Below are 21,546 nucleotides of genomic sequence, written 5' to 3'. Positions count from 1 at the left end.
TTCAGCAGTGAGATAATCAAAAGGTAGAATGCAGTTAATAACTAATTATGCATAAGAAAATAATTAGGATGTATCTGAACACCTATCTGTTTAAAATCCAGTGAGTAGATAGTCAAGAAAACATGAACAAATTACTGTTTCAGTCAGCTAGCTCTTTGGCCCGTTCTAATTTTATTGTTAAAATTCTAGAGACTTAAACAAAATGAGGATTTCAGAAAATTTTAATTTATCAATTACATAGTTTTCGGAGTCAAGATTATTTCACAAGGAATGGTAAAATCTAGTGGAAATATTTGAGTTAACATCCCTTATGATACTTAACCATGTTCTTCTCAGTGTCATTCTAAATAAGCAAAAATGCATGCAAATAAATTCATGATGAGAGCTCAGTGATGACATTAATTTCATGTGTGTTTATAGTTTGTCAGTTTTGATTATTTAAGACTAATCCTGAACTGTGGCGGTCAGAACGTGAGGTTCTAGGTGATTGTTGGTAAGTCAGTTACTTTAAGGCATTTTTCTCTCCCCAGCCTCCAGATAACACCTGCTACCCTACAGCGGTATAGGCAGATCTTTGAAATATTGTGGGTTTAATTCCAGATAAGTGCAGTAAAACAAATACTGTAATAAAGCGAGTTACATGAGTTTGTGGTTTCCCAGTGCATATAAAAGTTATATTTACACTATACTGTGGTCTATTAAATCGGTGATTGATTATGCCTAAAAAATAGTGCTGTTCTTCAGTTGCTTAGTCCTATCCATCTCTTTGCGACACCATGGACTACAGCATGTCAGGGTCCTCCGTCCTCCCCTATCTCCTGAGTTTGCTCATATTCTTATCCCTTAAGTCAGTGGTGCTATCTAACCATCTCATCTTCTGTTGCCCCCTTCTTTTGTCTTCAGTCTTTCCCAGTATCAGGGACTTTTCCATTGAGTTGGCTCTTTGCATCAGGTGGCCAAAGTATTGGAGCTTCAGCATCAGCCCTTCCAATGAATATTCATGGTTGATTTTATTTAGGATTGACTGGTTTGAGCTCTTTGCAGTGCAAGGGACTCTCAGGAGTCTTCTCCAAAACCATAGTTCAAAAGCATCAATTCTTTGGAGCCCAGCCTTCTCTACGGTCCAACTCTCACATCCATACTTGACTGTTGGAAAAACTATAGCTTTGACTATACAGACCTTTCTTGGTAAAGTGATGTCTCTGCTTTTTTTTTTTTAATACGCTGTCTAGGTTTGTCATAGCTTTCCTTCCAGGGAGTAAGCATCTTTTAATTTCATGACTGCAGCTACCATCCACAGTGATTTTGAAACCAAAGAAAATAAAATCGGTCACTGCTTCCACTTTTTCCTCTTCTGTTTGCTATGAAGTGATGAGACCAGAAGCCATGTTCTTAGTTTTTTGAATGTTGAGTTTTAAGCCAGCTTTTTCACTCTCCTCTTTCTCTCTGATTAAGAAACTCTTTAGTTCCTCTTCATTTTCTGCCATTAGAGTGGTAGCATCTGCATATCTGAAGTTGTTGATATTTCTCCCAGCAATCTTGATTCCAGCTTGTGATTCATCCAGCCTGGCAATTTTGCATGATGTGCTCTGCATAGAAGTTAAATAAGCAGGGTGACAGTATACAGCCTTGACATTCTCCTTTCCCAAGTTTGAACCAGTTCATTGTTCCATGTAAGGTTCTCATTGTTGCTTCTTGACCTGCATACAGGTTTCTCAGGAGACAGTGGTTTGATATTCTAATCACTTTAAGAATTTTCCATAGTTTGTTGTGGTTCACGTAATCAAGGCTTTCGTGTATTCAGTGAAGCAGAAGTAGATGTTTTTCTGGAATTCCTTTGGTTTTTCTATGATCCAGCAGATGTTGGCAATTTGATCTCTGGTTCCTTTTCCTTTTCTAAATCCAGCTTATATATCTGGAAGTTCTCAGTTCATATATTGCTGAAACCTAGTTTGAAGGATTTTGAGCAGAACCTTACTAGCAGGTGAAATGAGCACAATTGTATGGTAGTTTGAACAGTCTTTGTCATTGTCTTTCTTTGGGATTGAAATGAAAACTGACCTTTTCCAGTCCTGTGGCCACTACTGAGTTTTCCAAATTTGCTGGCATAATGCACTTTCACAGCATTATCTTTCAGGATTTGAAATAGCTCAGCTGGAATTCCATCACCTCCCACTAGCTTTATTTACAGTAATGCTTCCTAAGGCCCACTTGACTTTACACTCTAGGATGTCTGCCTGTAGGTGAATAACAGCACCATCATGGCTATCCAGGTCATTAAGACCTTTTTTGGACAGTACTTCTGTGTATTCTTGCCACCTCTTCTTAATCTCTTCTACTTTTATTAAGTCCTTATTGTTTCTTTCCTTTATTGTGCCCATCCTTGCATGAAATGTTCCTTGATAGCTCTAGTTTTTTTGAAGAGACCTCTAGTCTTTCCCATTCTGTTGTTTTCCTCTGTTTACTTGCATTGTTCATTTAAGAAGGCCTTCTTATCTCTCCCTTCTCTTCTCTGAAACTCTGCATTCAGTTGGGTATATCTTTCCCTTTTTCGCTTGCCTTTCACTTCTCTTCTTTCCTAAGCTCCTTGTAAATCCTCCTCCCAGCCCCTTTTGCCTTCTGGAGTTTCTTTTCCTTTGGGATGGCTGTGTTCTCTCCTCTGGCTATGTTCCTGTACAGTGTCTCTGTCCATAGTCCTTCAGCACTCTGTCTTCCAGATCTAATCCCTGGAACCTATTAATCACCTCCACTGTACAATCACAAAGTACTTGATTTAGGTCGTACCTGGAAGGCCTAGTGGTTTTTCTGACTTTCTTCAGTTTAAGCCTGCATTGTATAATAAGGAGCTGAGTTTCAGGTCTTGTTTTTGCTGACTTTATAGAACTTTTCCATTTTCAGCTGCAAAGAATATAACGGACTATTTGGTGATGTCCATGTATAAAGTCGTCTGTTGTGTTGTTGGAAGAGGACGTTTGCGATGACCAGGGTTTTCTCATGACAAAACTCTGTTAGCCTTTGCCCTGCTTCATTTTGTACTCCAAGGTCAAACTTGCCTGTTACCTCAGGTGTCTCTTGACTTCTCCTTTTGTATTCCAATCCCCTGTGGTGAAAAGGACATCTTTTTTTAATTTACGTTAGTTGTACGTTTTGTAGGTTTTCATGGAACCGGTCACCTTTAGCTTCTTCGGTCTTAGTGTTTGGGGCATAACTTGGATTACTGTGATGTTGAATGGATTGCCTTGGAAACAAATGAAGATCATTTTGTTTTGAGATTGCTTCTGCATTTCAGACTCTTGTAGACTATGGTGGCTGCTGCATTTCTTCTAAGGGATTCTTGCCCACAGTAGTAGGTAGGTCATCTGAATTAAGATTCACCCATTCTCGTCCATTTTAGTTCACTGATTCCTAAGATGTTGATATTCACTACATCTTTCAATCTCCTGCCTGACCATGTCCAGTTAACTTGGGAAGCCTGGAATGGTACAACTCATGGGGTCTCAAGAGTTGGACGCAACATAGTGGCTGAACAACAACAATGAACCGAACATTCCCAGTTCCTATGCAAAGTGGACCACATTTTGTCAGAACTCTCACTATGACTCATCCATCTTGGGTGACCCTGCATGACATGGCTCCTAGCTTCATTGAGTAATGCAAGCCCCTTTGCCTTGACAAGGTCATGATCCATGAAGGGGAAAAAAACAATGTACATACTTTGAATTTAAAAAATGCCCTTTTTTTGCTAAAAATTGCTAACCATCTGACAATGTAGGATTGCCACAAACATTCCATTTGTTAAAATCAAAGCAAACAACTCCTCCCACCCCCAAAATGCAGTATCTGTGAAGTGCAATATAACAAGCTATGCCTGAAACAATAATAAAAACACCACCCACAGTTCCATTCCCTTTCATGCTTGTCATGGTTATGATCCCATTTGGTCCTCACAAGTATTTGTTAGGAAGGTCATTAGGTATATGTGACAAATGCAACTCAGAGGGTAGACAAAATCTTGCAGTGTCTAGCCACTACTTTCTGGTGACGCTGGGACCCAAATTCTGGTTTCTTGTTGCAGACCCCATGTCTCCCTCCCCCCCCCCCCCCCCCCCCCCAGGGATGGCATATAATCTTCAATAGATATTAGACTCCAAAAACATATCTTTCCAAAAGAGTTGGTTGTTTGTTTTTTTTTAATTGAAGGATGGTTGATTTATAATTTGTGGTAATTTCTGCTGTACAGCAGTCATTCAGTTATATCCATACATATATATATATATTTATATTCATTTTCATATTCTTTTCCATTATGATTATCACAGGTTATTAAATGTAATTCCTTGTGCTATACAGTAAGACCTTGTTTACCTAGTCTATATATAAAGGTTTGCATCTGCTAACATGGAAATCCCAGTCCCTCCTTCCCTGAGTCCCTTTTGGCAGCCTTAAATCAGTTCTCTGTGTGTGTGTGTCTGTTGTGGTTTTGCAGGTAAGTACATTTGTGTCACATTGTAGATTTCATATGTAAGTGATATCTGTGATATTTGTCTTTCTGACTTACTTCACTTAGTGTCATAATCTCTAGTTCCTTCCTTGTTGCTGCAAATAGCATGATTTTATTTTTTTATGACTGAGTACTATCTCATTTGTATGTATCCACATCTTCTTTCTTTATTCACCTCAGTGGGCATTCAGGTTGTTTCCACATCTTGACTATTGGGAATAGTGTGCTATAAACATAGGCGTGCAGGTATCTTTTTGAATTTTGTTTTGTGAGATATATGCCCAGGAGTAGGATTTCTGGATCATATGGCAACTCTATTTTTTAATTCTTTAAGGAACCTCCATACAGTTTTCCATAGTGACTTCATCAACTTACATTCCCACCAACAGTGTAAGAGAGCTTCCCAAAGGCTTTGAAAAGAAAGTTTTCTGATTTAGTAGCTTTAATTCATATGTTTTATGTCAATTTCCATTGCTGTAATCCATACATTTTAAAATGAATCTATGGTTAAATGAAATTATTGCCTTTGTGTTTTTGTCTTCAGGCTAAGTGGCAAATGTATAGCCACAATAAATGTATCAAATGTGTCCATTAGTTTTGGACATGCCACATAGCATGTGAAATCATAGTTCCTCACCCAGGGATTAAACCCTCACCCCCTGCATTGGAAGCACAGAGTTTTAACCACTGGACTGCTGGGGATGTCCTCCTTGGTGAATTTTTTCATTAGATTTACAACCTTTCTGTAATAAATGATCGGGACTTCTTTTAAAGAGATCAAATATGCAAGTGTTACATATTTACTATAAAAATATTTTTGATACAGGTGAAGTTTGCTTTTCCACCTTCCCTAGGCTATGCCAAGGGACCTATAATTATTATTTGACAATACTCTTTATTGGACTTTGAAGGATATCTTATAAATTATAAGCATGTAACAGCCTTGAATTTGTAGCTCTCATCTCTCAGGGATTTCTCCTTACTCTGGAATTTTTTAAATTTGTTGTTGTTGGGTTGGTTTTGCCAGTTTAAATTTGTATAGAAAAAAAATTGGACTGGTAGAAACTGTAATTGTCATTTCCTTTTTCAGCTGTCTTTTAGAAAGTAAAGTATGACTTTCTTTATTTAAATTAATTTGGTTTATCGTAAAGAATACTTTCCCAGAGAGCTGTGCTTTGTTTTCAAGTTATTTTGTGTTCATAGTAGAATTATTTTATGGACTTTTAAGTACTTAAGTTTTAATAAATGTCCAGCATGTAACATTTCATCAGGATTTTGACCTTCTAATTAAATTGATCTATTGATGTTTTTCCGTTTTGGCATGCATCTTTAAATACTTAGGATAAATTTATATACTTAATAGAAATGTACTATGTTAGTGAATGAATTGGTAATATCTTTGTTTGCCTATCAAGTTGTATTTGGGAGAATAGTAGAAACCTTATTATATGTTTTCTCAGATGTAATATTTTTACTAAATTTTTTCTTGTTATCTGCAATTTAAAAGTAATGTTCACCTATCAATATTTAAACTTAAAAAATGCTTTCAGCAGATATTTATGGTTATCTGCTGTGTTACAACACTGTTTTAAGCACAGTAGTTAAGAACTAATTCTGAAGTCAATCGTTTGCTTCAGTAGAACCTTAAAAATGCCACACAGACTTTCAGTAGTTTCATAAACAATGGGCTATTTTATTAATGCTAGTGCCAGGAACTATTATTAACATAGGCAGTCCCCAAATAAATGAGATGATCTGCATTTGAAAGTTCTCTCACCCTAGTTAAGAGGAGTAGACAGTCAGTTACACTGGGATACTTTAGGACTTTCGTTATGCTGTGCTCTGTGCAGAATGCTGCCCGAGTCCAGAATAGGGAGCAGTACCTGCAGTAGTGATGTAATTAATCACCCCCAAAAGCCCTATTAGTAAAACCTTGCAAAGTCGTTCTCTTCTTGGCTGCCAACCTTTCTCATCCTGATCCATCCTTTGCAGAAGCAGCAGAATTAACTTACTAAAAATCAGATCTGACCAGTTTGAGCTTACCAGATGAAAGAATCATGGGGCATTTCAGCCATAGATACTGGCATGTGCGCAGTGGCATTTAAGAATCAGGGGATGGGGCTTCCCTTGTGGCTCGGTGGTAAAGAATCTGCCTGCCAATGCTGAAGACACGGGTTGGATCCCTGATCCAGGCAGATGTCACATTGAGCCTGTCCTCTAGAGCCCAGGAGCTGCTACTACTGAGCCCATGTGCCACAATTACTGAAGCCTGAACACTATAGAGCCTGTGCCCCAGAACAAAGAGAAGCTACTGCAGGGAGAAGCCTCCACTCTGCAACTAAAGAGTAGCCCCCACTCGCCACAACTGGAGAAAAGCCTGTGTAGCAGTGAAGAGCCAGCACAGCCAAAAATAAGTAAAAAAGAAAAGGAAAAAAAGCAGGGGATGTCAAAAAATGATCAACTCGAATCATGTATATTATCATATGTGAAACAGATCGCCAGTCCAGGTTCGATTCATGAGACGGGCCACTCAGGGCTGGTGCACTGGGATGACGCTGAGGGATGGGATGGGGAGGGAGGTGGGAGGGGGATTCACGATGGGGAACACATGTACACCCATGGCTGATTCATGTGAATGTATGGCAAAACCACTACAATATTGTAAACTAATTACCTCCAATTAAAATAAATAAATATATATTTTTTCTGTCAATGTGACACCCCCCCCCCCCAAAAAAAAAAAAGTGATAAACTCACTGTGGCCCAGTCATAGGTTGTGGTGTAGGGAGTGTTAGGAGATGAATTTGAGGAAAGGATTTTAGCCAAATTATATGGCATACTTAAGAATTTTTGGCTGTATTTTCTAAACATTTGGGAGCCAAGGTGTTACTTGAACTGAAATAACAACAGATTTGTTGAAGAGGAAATTCTGTTGGCATCATGAGCATTGGGTTGGAGAGAGAGGTTGGTGCCAAGAGAAAGGCTCTGTGATGAGTCCTTAAAATAGGGAAGTTTTTAGATTATTATTTGCCTCCTTGGTGTACAGATTTATTTTTCATTAAATGCTGAATAATTTATAATTTAAAAATCCCTAATAAAGAAATCTGAAGAACATTTAGTGCCCAGCCAGCATTTTTCACTTGTTCCTCTTTGTGACTGTGTTTTTGTAAACCTAATGTGTTTCTGAGTCTAAAGTTCTGTTATGTTTTTGTATAATTTCTTCTGTTCTTTGACAGTCGGAATCTATCATAAATCACCTTAAAGTTTCATAAGCCCAAATTAATTATACTCACATTTGTGATATGCTCCCTTTGTGCTCATTCACCATATTTTGTCATTGTAAAATTCATAGGCAGAGTGATTGCTGAGATCTTGTTCTGTTTAATGCAGTTTACTTCAGCAGTATACACTATCAGGGGAAAATTCACTTTGAAATAATCCCTTGTTTACTACTTTAATGCTTTGAAATAGAGTTTACATTTCTCTTTATTTTCTGCTGCTTTTGTTCTATGCTGTTATATGATCTTTAGGCATTTCACTTAATGAATAAATTGTTTTAACTACTAAATCTTGCTCACATATTTAAAACCTGTACTCAGCATGTAACTAGTCAGTATTCATAACTGTCTAAAATATTTCTGGTTTTAACCTACTAAGATGTCAACTCTTCTATGTTTCTGTTTTTTCTTTTTTAAATATATTTTCAGAACACTATTGTGGAGGCTTCTATTCAGCTTCCTCCTTCCCTTTTCTCACCAAAGCAAAAAAGAGAAGTCAGACCAAGTGATGACTCTCTCTATAAGCTGCAGCTCATCGCATTCCGCAATGGAAAGCTTTTTCCGGCCACCGGGAATTCAACAAATTTGGCTGATGATGGAAAGCGGCGTACAGTGGTTACCCCCGTGATTCTCACCAAAATAGGTTTGTCTGTGGCATATGTCCTCCTGTAGTCACTGGACAGCACGACTTGATCATTCCCTGTTCCTAAAGATGCTTATTTTTGTTCCTTCTCATTTTAATGAGCCACTAGAGAAAAAAAGATACTTGCAGATGCCCATTCGTGTATGTTGACATTTAATTGTTCATGAAATTTGTTTCAGAAATATTTTTATTTCCTATTTCCTCCAGATGGTGTGAACATTGATACCCATCACATCCCCGTTAATGTGACGCTGCGTCGAATAGCGCATGGAGCAGATGCTGTGGCTGCCCAGTGGGATTTCGACTTGCTGAATGGACAAGGAGGCTGGAAGTCCGATGGGTGCCATATACTCTATTCGGATGAAAATATCACTACCATTCAGTGCTACTCCCTTAGTAACTATGCAGTTTTAATGGTATGGCAGTTGTTAATGTTAATGCGTAAACACTAAGCCATCGAATTTCTTCCCTATGCATAGTTAAGCTCAAATGAAGATTTCTTTTAACTTTTAACGTGAATTGCTCCCTTAATTAAGGAAGAGGTGACATTTGGTGTCATTCTGATTTTAAAGGGAAATTGAGTTACTACTAAGTGAAATGTATGGGAATTTTCAGTAAACTTTAAGCCAATCAATTCAACTAGACCTTGACCTTAAAATTTGGAAACATGCTGTCCAACTCTTAATCAAGAGTGATTCATTTGCCCAAAGATACACAGTAAACAGGGCTTCCCTGATGGTTCAGCTGGTAAAGAATCCGCCTGCAATGTGGGAGACCTGGGTTTGATCCCTGGGTTGGGAAGGTCCCTTGGAGAAGGGCAAGGCTACCCACTGCAGTATTCTGGCCTGGAGAATTCCATGGACCATATAGTCCATGGGGTCGTGAAGGGTTGGACAAGATGGAGCAACTTTCACTTTCACTTTCTTCCCCCAACAAATGGGGCTTCCCTGGTGGCTCAGATGGTAAAAAATCTGAGTGCAATGCAAGAGATATGGGTTCGATCCCTGGGTCAAGAAGATCCCATGGAGAAAGGAATGGATACCCATTCCAGTATTCTTGCTTGGAGAATTCCGTGGACAGAGGAGCCTGGAGGGCTACAGTCCATAGGGTAGCAAAGAGTCAGGCACGACTGAGCGACTAACACTTTCATGTTCACACGACGAATAGTGAGAGATTTTCCTGCTTAGTTATTTAGTGCCTCATCCCACTACACATCATAACTTTTTAGATTCCTTTTGTATTTAGAGTAATGGTGATAATTTCAGTTTAGTTGCTGCAAGCAGCAGCACTGACACAAATGTCTTCAATTGTAATGCTAATCAAGTTAATGCTGTTATTTACTATTTTTCTATTTATTAGTCTTTTGTGAAATAGCTAGTTATTAACGTATTTTTTATTAATGAATCATTTATGTGAATCTGATCTCTGAGTTGATAATTATGAAATTATTTGTACTAGTTTTTATTGCATATTGTGGTTATTCTAAGATACTAACATCCTGAAGCATGTATACATGCATTTAGAGCAGAGCGGAAGAAATTACTGATGAATATGAAGGACATTTCTTAGCAATGGCTTGAGGCTAGCCTGGGAGTGAGGATGCCTACGTTTTGATTTCTGCCACCAGCTCTGAATCTGTTATCTAGATAATATTTTATCAAAGCACCACATAATCTTGAAACATGATATATTTTACTCTAAGTGAATTTTCTTTTCTTAAAACTACAAAAGAGCATTTTCACTGGAAATGGTCTTAAAGCATACTTTAATTGGAGTAGATTTTCTTCAGCTCTATATTTTGGTTTTCTCTTTGCTCCTCAAATTAGGCTACCTACCTAGTGTCCCGAACAGATAGAGGAGTAAATAGATTATCAGGCAGGGCAGAAGGATTAATATGTGTGTTACTTAACCCAGCAGGCAGTGGGTGGGGTCGACACTAGGAAGGAACTCAGCTGTTTTGACTAAGTCGTCTGTCCTTTTGAGTTTAGTGTTAATAGTATAGGATTCTCTTCACAAATAGATGCTTGAGTTCTGTAAGTCTAAGTCTGATTTCTGTAAGTTCACATTTTATTGTTTTGTAGTCGGCTTTCAAAGAATGCTTGAAGCAGTAATTAAAATATGAAGCATTTGCTCTTTCAGTTTAAAAGTGTTTTCTCATTCAGGTTTTGATTATAAAGTAACGTGGAACTGAGAAGTACTGAAGGAGAAATAAGAGATATAGCATCATTTGAAATTTTTTTAGTAGTTAACTAGAAAAAGTTGGGCAAGAGAAATGAAATGCAAACACAACAAAACGCATTTTATAAGCTTCAGTGTTCAAGACATGATACTGTACCATGTGAAACTTATTTAATACCAGTTAAAACATCTATTTTTGAACTTCCTAGCTGTTCTTCTCCACAGTTTAAATTAGTATAATCCTTTTCTTGAAGAAATAAGCTATTCTTTTATCTTTCATACTTTTAATCTTTTAAAAAATGTAATACACAATTCTTAAAGCTAAAATACAGCACTAAGATTTTTTTTTCTATTTTCAAAGAATATCCTTTCTCTTTTCTTAAATATAACTGTGCCACCTAGAGGTAGCAAGGTGAAAAGGATCTGAAATTGTTGACAAAACTATGGCATTTTTAGAGTTGCTGATGAAATGTGAAGGCAAAGTTAATGAAATCATACCTACTCTTAAATAAAGTCATATCTGAATTAGAAAACATAGCTTTAGAAATTGGAAGTCAACGTCTTTTTTTCTTTACCTGGCACTGTTTTGAATAATAGATAAAATCCTATTATTATTTTTTTTGGAGAACTGCTTTAATGTAGGATTTTATTTAGCAAGTCTAAATTCCTTTATTGGCAGCTAGCTCATAAAACTTTCCCTGCTGTGGTTTAAAAAAAAATGTGTGTTTAGAAAGTGAAATGAAAATAATATATTTGTTTTTAAATCTCAAATAGATATTCATAGTTCTAGACAGATAACATAGCTCAGTAGGCATCCTACAATAACCATTTATATTGTAAGTTCTCAGAGAAAAGAGTTAGGTAGAAATTGAGTTTGTTTGAATTATGTGATCAGAAATAACCAATTGACCAGAGGTCAGTAGGGAACAAATAAAACTGAATGAGGAGGGCCAGACTATTCATGGTAGTACTTACTACTTAATTGGTATTAGTAGTGAAAATAAAATAACCACCATATCTTGATTCTCCTTTGTTACTGTATTCACCTAGAAACACATGAAACCAGAGAGCACTCATTTGTTTTTACATCTCTAGTTTTTTTTCAAGGCAAACTGGTTTCATTTACTCTTCTTTCATTTACCAAGGGCTTCTCTGGTAGCTCAGTTGGTAAAGAATCTGCCTGCAATGCAGGAGACCCAGGTTCGATTCCTGGGTTGGGAAGATCCCCTGGAGAAGGGAATGGCAACCCACTCCAGTATTCTTGCCTGGAGAATCCCATGGACAGAGGAGCCTGGCGGACTACTGACCGTGGGGTTGCAAGAGTCGGGCATGACTTAGCAACTAAACCACCAATGTACAGTGAGAAATTAAACTCCTGACACTCTATTGTCTCTTCTCCAAAGAATCAGTTCAGTTCAGTTCAGTTCAGTTGCTCAGTTGTGTCCAGCTCTTTGCGGCCCCATGAACTGCAGCACACCAGGCCTCCCTGTCCATCACCAACTCCCAGAGTTCATTCAGACTCACATCCATCAAGTTGATGATGCCATCCAGCCATCTCATCCTCTGTCGTCCCCTTTTCCTCCTGCCCCCAATCCCTCCCAGCATCAGAGTTTTTTCCAGTGAGTCAACTCTTCACATGAGGTGGCCAAAGTACTGGAGTTTCGGCCTCAGCATCATTCCCTCCAAAGAACACCCAGGGCTGATCTCCTTTAGAGTGGACTGGTTGGATCTCCTTGCATTCCAAGGGACTCTCAAGAGTCTTCTCCAACACCACAGTTCAAAAGCATCAATTCTTCGGTGCTCAGCTTTCTTCACAGTCCAACTCTAGCATCCATACATGACCACAGGAAAAACCATAGCCTTGACTAGACGGACCTTTGTTGGCAAAGTAATGTCTCTGCTTTTGAGTATACTATCTAGGTTGGTCATAACTTTTCTTCCAAGGAGTAAGCATCTTTTAATTTCATGGCTGCAGTCACCATCTGCAGTGATTTTGGAGCCGCAAAAAATAAAGTCTGACACTGTTTCTCCATCTATTTCCCATGAAGTGATGGGACCAGATGCCATGATCTTTGTTCTCTGAATGTTGAGCTTTAAGCCAACTTTTTCACTCTTCTCTTTCACTTTCATCAAGAGGCTTTTTAGTTCCTCTTCACTTTCTGCCATAAGGGTGGTGTCATCTCCACAGAATAGATAACCCTTAATAGTTTTTTTTTTATACATTATCGAAGGACTTTCACATATGTTACAATGAAATGAATACATGATCCTATTTTCTTACATTTTTATATGAAGGTAGCATGCTACAAACATTCTAAACCATGCCTGTTTCCATGAAGCAGTATATCTTATACAAGGATGATGATGACCATGGAACAATATATCTTAACACTGATGCTGCTGCCTTGTGTTGGTGATATTCTTAGGATGATATGAGGGTAGTGATGACAGTGGTTAACTTTTATTAAGTACTTAATGCACCGAGTTCTCTTAAATCTTTACCTACAATTAACCTATTTGGTCATCATAACCACATCATAAAATGTGGTGCTACTGTTATCACCCCTAGTTTACAGATGGAGAAACCAAGGCATAGAGAACTGAAGGACCATGACCAGGTTGACAGAGGTAGTTAGTGTGGAGTTGGGGTTCAAACTCCACAAATGTCTTCTTAATCCCACTACTGAATTTCCTTTCTGAAAACTTCCTTATCAGTGTTAGAGAGCTTTCTCATTCTTTTTTGTCTCTGAATATTCCTTTATGACCTCACCATCATTTATTTGGGCGTTCCTCTGTATTGTTTGTTTCTAATAATTTCTGTGTATAGAATGATTTTACACATTAGAAAATCTGTATCATAAATTATCTGAAGTAGAATTGATAATCAAAGGGAAACCAAAACTTTTCCTTCTTTCATTAAATTGAGCTATTGATCGATGTTCACAGATCTTAACTATATAGTTTAATGATATTTTTACCTGTAAACCTACATGTTTAGCTGCCATCAAGGTAAAAGGCTTTTATTTGAGCACTCAGAAGCTCCGATATGTTTCTTTCTAGTAAATTTTCACTGTCATTCGAAGAAATAGCCTTCTGATGTGTATCACTAGATAAGTTTCATCTGCTCTTTAATTCTATATAATTGGAATTGTACAGCTTGCACTCTTTGCGTCTGGTTTCTTTCCCATCATTGTGTCTGTGATATTCATCTTTGTTTTTACATGTGGTAGCAGGTTATTGTTTTTTTCTTTTCCTTCGTAGTAGGCCATTCTATGGGCTTCCCAGGTGATGCTAGTGGTAAAAGAACCTGACCGCCAATGCAGGAGATGTAAGAGACATGGGTTCAGTCCCTGGGTCAGGAAGATCTCCAGGAGGAAGGCATAGCAACCCACTCCTGTATTATTGCCTGGAAAATCTCGTGGACAGAGGAGCCTGGTGGGCTATAGTCCATGGAGTCACAGAGTCAGACACAACTGAAGTGACTTAGCATACACACAGGCTATAGTATGAACATATCAGAATTTGTGCATTGATGAATTTTTGAGTTGTTGTGAGGTTCTAGATATCAAGAAAAAGCTGTTGTAAATATTTGTAGACGGTGACTGCAGTCATGAAATTAAAAGACACTTGCTTTTTGGAAGGAAAGCTATGACAAGTCTGGACAGTGAATTAAAAAGCAGAGACATCTCTTTGCTGACAAAGGTCTGTCTAGTCAAAGCTGTGGTTTTTCCAGTAGTCATGTATGGATGTGACAGTTGGATCATAAAGAAGTCTGAGTCCTAAAAAATTGATAATATTTTTGAACTGTGGTGCTGGAGAGGTCTCTTGAGAGTCCCTTGGATAGCAAGAAGATCAAACCAGTGAATCCTAAAGGAAATCAACACTGAATATTCATTGGAAGGACTGAAGCTGAAGCTCTAATACTTTGGCCACCTGATGTGAAGAGGCAACTCATTGGAAAAGACCCTGATGCTGGGAAAGATTGAAGGCAGGAGGAGAAGGAGGTGACAGAGGATGAGATGGTTGGATGGCGTCATTGACTCAATGATTATGAGTTTGAGCAAACTCTGGGAGATAGTGAAGGACAGGGAAGCTTGGCATGCTGCAGTCCATGGGGTTGCAAAGAGTTAGACACGACTGAGTAACTGAACAACAACAACAAAATAATTTAGGAACGTGTTTTTGATGGATGTGTGCATACAGGATTGGAATTGCTAAGTTGTAGGCATCTGTATGCTGTGAGAAGTAATGCCGTGCAATTGATCAAACTGGTTTTATTGGTTTACAGTCTCACCAGTGATGAGTGTTAATTGCTCTATATCCTTCCCAGTGCTTGGTATTTTCAATCTTTAGTTTTGGTCTTCTGGTGGCTGTGCTGTGATAGATCATTGTGGTTTTAATTTTTTAAGTTTTTTCAGTTTTTAAAATTTTTTAAAATTTAAATAAGATAAAAATTTTTTTAAAAATTTTGTTTTTCTTTGGTAACTGATAATATTGAGTACCTCTTCATTTTCGTATTACAGTTTGGGTAGCCCTTTTGTGAAGTTATTGCTCAAATCTTACAGATTTTTAATTTGATTGTCTATTGTTATCTTACTGGCTTATAGGAATTCTTCATGAACTGAATAGGAGCTCTTTGTTAGATTTATGTGTTGCAAAAATCTTCTCCCAGTTCATGACTTGTTTTAATCAGTTCAGGCTGCTACAACAGAATATCAAAGACTAGGGCATTTACAAACAGAAGAAAAAAAATTTTTTTTCCATACTTTTTGTAGGAGACAGGAAGAATTAAAAAAAAGCAGGCCCTGGCAAGGGCTGCAGAAGAAATTTATAATTATTGATAAACTGGATGCTATAAGGCATGAGACTCTTGGAACAAGTCCAGAGAGAACAGTTCATAATCTTGAAAACAAGATATGATCCTGATGTCAGAAAACTGACCCCAGACTGTTTCTCAGCTGGCGTCTCAGAGTCACATGTTTTACGTATCTGGTGAAAAATCTATAGATAAAAATATTAGTCTTAGTGACTGATTTGTTATTGATTACTGTTTCCTAATTACTCAATGGTTAATAATCATTTTGTTCTTTGGCCCTGAAGGCCTCATGAGTTATAGTTTAACTCCCCGCTTATTCTTTCATTCACAGCTGAAAGTATAATAAAGCTGACTTGGATTCAGTTTCAGCACCTTCACCTTGGAGCAGTATTGGTCCCCTGATCTTTGTTTTTCTCTAAATTCTTGTGTCTTGTTTTTCATTCTCTTGCCGTATCGTACTTTCAAAACCCCTGCTAGTCGAGCTGGTCTCAACAGTTTTGGAGGCTTAAGTCCATGATCAAGAAGCTAGCAGATTCTTCGTCTAGTGAAGCCCTGCTTCCTCCTTCATAAATGCTGTCCTTTCTCTGTATACTCTTGTGGTGGAAGGGGCAGGGGAACTCTCAGGTATCTCTTTTATAAAAGGACACTAACAGGATACAGGATGCTTGGGGCTGGTGCACGGGGATGATCCAGAGAGATGACATGGGGTGAGAGGTGGGAGGGGGGTTCAGGATTGGGAACTCACCTACACCTGTGGGCGGATTCATGTCAATGTATGGCAAACCCAATATAGTATTGTGAAGTAAAATAAAGTAAAAATAAAAATTAAAAAAAATATATAAAAGGACACTAATTCTGTTTATAAGGGCTCCACCCTCATGACCTAATCACCTCTCAGAGGCACCAACTCAAGATAATATCACATTGGAGGTTAGGTTTCAACATGTGAATTTTAGCTGGGTGACATAAACATTTAGTCTGTGGGCATGCCTTTTTTCTTTTTTTTCTTAATGTTGTCTTTTTATAAGCAGAGTTTCTAATTTTTCTAAATTTTTTTTAGTAGTTAGTGGTTTTTATGTCCTATTTAAGAAGTCTTTGCTTACCGCCAAATTATGAAGTTATTGTCCTTTATTTGCCTTCAGTTCAGTTCAGTTGCTCAGTCATGTCCGACTCTTTGTGACGCCATGAATCGCAGCATGCCAGGCCTCCCTGTCCATCACCAACTTCCAGAGTTCACTCAAACTCATATCCATCGAATCAGTGATGCCATCCAGCCATCTCATCCTCTCCCATCGCCCTTTCCTCCTGCCCCCAATCCCTCCCAGCATCATAGTCTTTTCCAATGAGTCAACTCTGCATGAGGTGGCCAAAGTACTGGAGTTTCAGCTTTAACATCATTCCTTCCAAGGAACACCCAGAGCTGATCTCCTTTAGAACGGACTGGTTGGATCTCCTTGCAGTCCAAGGGACTCTCAAGAGTCTTCTCCAATACCACAGTTCAAAAGCATCAATTCTTCGGCACTCAGCTTTCTTCACAGTCCACTCTCCCATCCATACATTACCACAGAAAAAACCATAGCCTTGACTAGACGGACCTTTGTTGGCAAAGTAATATCTCTGCTTTTGAATATGCTATCTAGGTTGGTCATAACTTTTCTTCCAAGGAGTAAGTGTCTTTTAATTTCATGGCTACAGTCACCAACTGCAGTGATTTTGGAGCCCCCCAAAATAATGTCTGACACTGTTCCACTGTTTCCCCATCTATTTCCCATGAAGTGATGGGACCAGATGCCATGATCTTCGTTTTCTGAATGTTGAGCTATAAGCCAACTTTTTCACTTTCCTCTTTCACTTTCATCAAGAAGCCCTTTAGTTCCTCTTCACTTTCTGCCATTAGGGTGGTATCATCTGCATATCTGAGGCTGTTGATATTTCTCCCGGCAATCTTGATTCCAGCTTGTGCTTCTTCCAGTCTGGCATTTCTCATGATGTACTCTGCATAGAAGTTAAATAAGCAGGGTGACAACATACAGCCTTGACGTCCTCCTTTTCCTATTTGGAACCAGTCTGTTGTTCCATGTCCAGTTCTAACTGTTGTTTCCTGACCTGCATATAGGTTTCTGAAGAGGCAGGTAGAAGCTTTAAATATGTTTTATCTTTCACATTTAGGTCTGTGATTCAACTGGAACTGACTTTCGTGTATGGTGTGTGTTAGGAGGATTAAAATCTTGAAATTATTCCTTGTTTCTTAGGGGAAAAGTTAAAAGAAAGAGACATGGTGTCAATTTTTTTAAAGACATTTTTTATTTTAAATCTATTCTAAAATTTTATTGTCAAACTCTTTTAAAAATACTTATACTCTGACAAACAGAGGGAAACTGAGATGTTTTTCTTTGGTCTTCCATTCCATTTGGTCTTCCTTCCATTGTTTAGATCTTGATGAGTTTAAACCATAATTAATTTATAGAATTTATAGTTATTATTGATGTGATGCCAATGAATTATTTAAAACTGCTAGTGATTTTATGTTTAGTAATTTTCAGGCTAAAGCTATTGTAAATGTATGAATCTCTATCAGGTTAATAAAAATTTCAAAAGCTCTTCTTCCATTTATTTGGTTCCTTAATAATAAGTACTTTTGCAGTTTTTAACACACTTTTACGTGTTTTAATATTCTCTGAATTGGTGCAGTTTATTTTGGTGAACTTTACTTTCCGTTTTCTGGCCTGTTTTCTTAAACTTAGTAGTAGTAGTAATAACACTTCATTTGTGTCCGACTCTGCAATCCTATGGACTGTAGCCCACCAGGCTCCTCTGTCCATGGGAGTCTCCAGGCAAGAAGACTGGAGTGGGTTGCCATGCCCTCCTCCAGGGGATCTTCCTGACCCAGGGATTGAACACACGTCTCTTATATCTCCTGCTTTGGCAAGTGGGTCCTTTACCACTAGTGCTACCTGGGAAGCCCTTTCTTAAATTTTGCACCATATATAAGTGTGACTAAGATCACCATTTAGTGATAGACTGTGGTTGAATAAGCACCAATTTATGTATCACTGTATTGCAAATGTGAATGACACTTTTTACTTTTCTTCCATGGGTATCTCCTAGTGGCCATTTGGACAATGTATTTGGTAATTTTTTTGTAATGGAAGTGATTTGATTTATAAAAAGAGAATAAAAGCAAGAATCATGGGTTTCTGTGAAATTAAAGAGATTGAAATCTTGATATGTGTCTCCCTGAACAGGTAGATTTTTTTCAGTAGAGGTATAATTGACATACAACATTTCATTAGCTTCAGGTATACAATGTCATGATTCAGTATTTGTGTATAGTACAAAATGATCAGCACAATAAGTCTAGTTAACATCCATCAGTATGCAGTTACAGCTTTCTTCTCTTATGGTAAAAACTAGCTTTACTCTTTGAGCAGCTTCCAAACTTCTGTATTATTAACTGTAGTCCCTTGCTGAACGTTGCATCACCAGGGCTTCATTTATTCTATATTTGGAAATCTGTACTTGTGGACTCCTTTCACCTATGTTTTTGTTACAGTATCACAAAGCCTCTATTTGTTGATGGATATAATTGAAAATAATTTTGACTTAAGATTTCTACTTTACCTCTTTTGTATTTAGTCTTTAACTTCTCTTAACTTTTTTCCTATCCTGATCTCCTCAGTTGTCTTATATGGCCTTAAATTCTCTTATATTTTGTCATCAAGATACAAGATCAAATTTTTATTAACTTGATTTGTCTCCTTTACACCAGGAAGGGCGTCTGCAATCCCTGGCAAATATTTGATCCACAGGCCTGTTCCAGTCAGCTCTCATTTGGTTGTTTGATGTTCTAAATGCTGGAAAGCTAGAAGTGGTTTCCAAGTTTTAAAGGTTATATTTTAAGTGGTTAATAAGTACCTGCATAATAGCCTCAATTTTGCCTTTGGCCTGCCAAGCCTGAGCTCCTAACTCTCTGGCTCTTCACACCCTGCCAGGGGTTCTCTTTCCTTTGGAAAGGTCTGTTTGTTATGACAGCAAAAATGCCCCTGTGCCACAGTCAGTAGTGCTTGCTCCTTCCTCCCGGACTGCTTTGGAGTTTTAACAGTCTGGAGCTTGTGTGTCAACATCCAGCGTCCTGCTCATGCTATGTCACATTCATTAGCTTTTGAAAAAACTGAATTGTTTTAACCATAAATATTGTAAAAAATGTAAGTCAAAGAGGAGAGTGAAAAAGTTGGCTTAAAGCTCAATGTTCAGAAAACGAAGATCTTGGCGTCTGGTCCCATCACTTCATGGGAAATAGATGGGGAAACAGTAGAAACAGTGTCAGACTTTATTTCTGGGGCTCCAAAATCACTGCAGATGGTGACTGTAGCCATGAAATTAAAAAATGCTGAGTCCTTTGAAGGAAAGTTATGACCAACCTAGATAGCATATTCAAAAGCAGAGACATTACTTTGCCAACAAAGGTCCATCTAGTCAAGGCTATGGTTTTTCCAGTGGTCATGTATGGATGTGAGAGTTCGGCTGTGAAGAAAGCTGAGTGCCGAAGAATTGATGCTTTTGAACTGTGGTATTGGAGAAGACTCTCGAGAGTCCCTTGGACTGCAAGGAGATCCAACCAGTCCATTCTAAAGGAGATCAGCTCTGGGTGTTCCTTGGGAGGAATGATAATAAAGCTGAAACTCCAGTACTTTGGCCACCTCATGCAAAGAGTTGACTCATTGGAAAAGACTCTGATGCTGGGATGGATTGGGGGCAGGAGGAGAAGGGGACGACAGAGGATGAGATGGCTGGATGGCATCACTGATTCGATGGATATGAGTTTGAACTCTGGGAGTTGGTGATGTACAGGTAGGCCTGGTGTGCTGTAATTCATGGGGTCACGGAGAGTTGGACATGACTGAGCAACTGAACTGAACTGGCAGTTTGTCTGATGTTTTGTTGGATAATATTCAGCCACCTGTGTTTTGTTATTATCTGCAAAGGCCTGTGGAAGGCAGGCATACACAGGTTCTGCCCCTTCCCCAGACCCTGCCAGATGAGATGACTGTGGTGTCTCCGTTTTACTGGGGTAACTGCCCCAGATCATTTGGCTAGTGGTGGCAAAGTATTCTTTGAACATTTCCTGAAGGATTGGAAAACAGGCAGTGCACAGAAAGAGTGAAGAGACCACATCCTAGACACTGAAAGTTTGTCCTCAATTATTTATTCTCCATGGGAATAGAAGCTTTTCATAGAAATGAGGGAGAATATGTCTACTCCAGCCAGCGTCTAAATGGCTCTCATTGCCCCGATCTTCTTTGAATTTCTCTTCTAACATTCTGGATTTTTAGCAGAATGCAAGTATTGATATGTTGAAACTGTATACAATAGACCATGGGCATCTTACAAGGACATGTTGTTCAGAATGGTGGCTGTAGGTTTCTGTCTTGTATTTTCCCTTTCAGGTCTTAGTTTATAGACTGTCAGCCCCCAAGAGATCCTATGTTTCCCTGAATACCTGGTACTTGGCATAGTGCCTGGCCATGGTGGTCACGCAGCTGGCATTTATCAAATACGTAGATGAAAAACCCGCTTGTGACTCCTGACTGTGGGCTGGAGTGGAATTTCCCCTGTTGTACCTCCAGTTTCTCATTAACTCTGACTTTTGTCAGGCTTTGTGGCCTCTGTTAGTCATTTGTTAATGTGAGGGACATGTGAAGGTGTTCGGATAGATCTTTCTGGATGTGTTACTATGCACAGTTGACCACTGATTCTTCCCAGGAAAACGTGCTGCTTCCTTCCGTCCTCCTCTTCCGTTGGGCCATCTTCAATGTCCTCGGTCACCCATTCCTTCCTGTATTCATCATCTCGGTTTTTCTAGTTTCAAGAATTAATCTTAATAACTCCCTGACTAGAGGTGCCTCCCACTGTGAACTCCTTCCCACGCCCAGCTGTCATGTTGTAGCTTTCAGAATCGGTTTAGAAAAGAGAACTTGGTGATAGGAGCTGGTGAATCTGCGGCTTTGTCTCCTGACAACCTGGTTGTCTGGCTTGGTGTCCGGGAGAGACATCTTCCAAGCCTGCCCCAGTCCTTTGTCAGGAATGAAGGCTTCAGGTAAATAGTGTTTTCATTTTAGGAAGTCACTGT

The 21,546-nt window shown here is 38.6% G+C and overlaps 1 protein-coding gene across 2 annotated transcripts in view; it reads left to right on the top strand.

The window, feature by feature from the left end:
• Positions 1–21,546, top strand: part of ADGRA3 (adhesion G protein-coupled receptor A3) — a 127,982-nt gene that overhangs the window by 89,195 nt on the left and 17,241 nt on the right. For both annotated transcript variants that reach the window (XM_069593784.1, XM_069593783.1), the window contains exons 13-14: positions 8,209–8,422; positions 8,630–8,838. In XM_069593784.1, the coding sequence (XP_069449885.1) occupies positions 8,209–8,422; positions 8,630–8,838 (423 nt within the window). The remainder of the gene's footprint in view (positions 1–8,208; positions 8,423–8,629; positions 8,839–21,546) is intronic.

The sequence above is a fragment of the Ovis canadensis genome, chromosome 6 (genome assembly GCF_042477335.2).
Source record: "Ovis canadensis isolate MfBH-ARS-UI-01 breed Bighorn chromosome 6, ARS-UI_OviCan_v2, whole genome shotgun sequence".
Classification (NCBI taxonomy): Eukaryota; Metazoa; Chordata; class Mammalia; order Artiodactyla; family Bovidae; genus Ovis; species Ovis canadensis.
The sequence above is the reverse complement of the archived record's forward strand: the minus strand, read 5'-3'. Positions and strand labels throughout refer to the sequence as shown.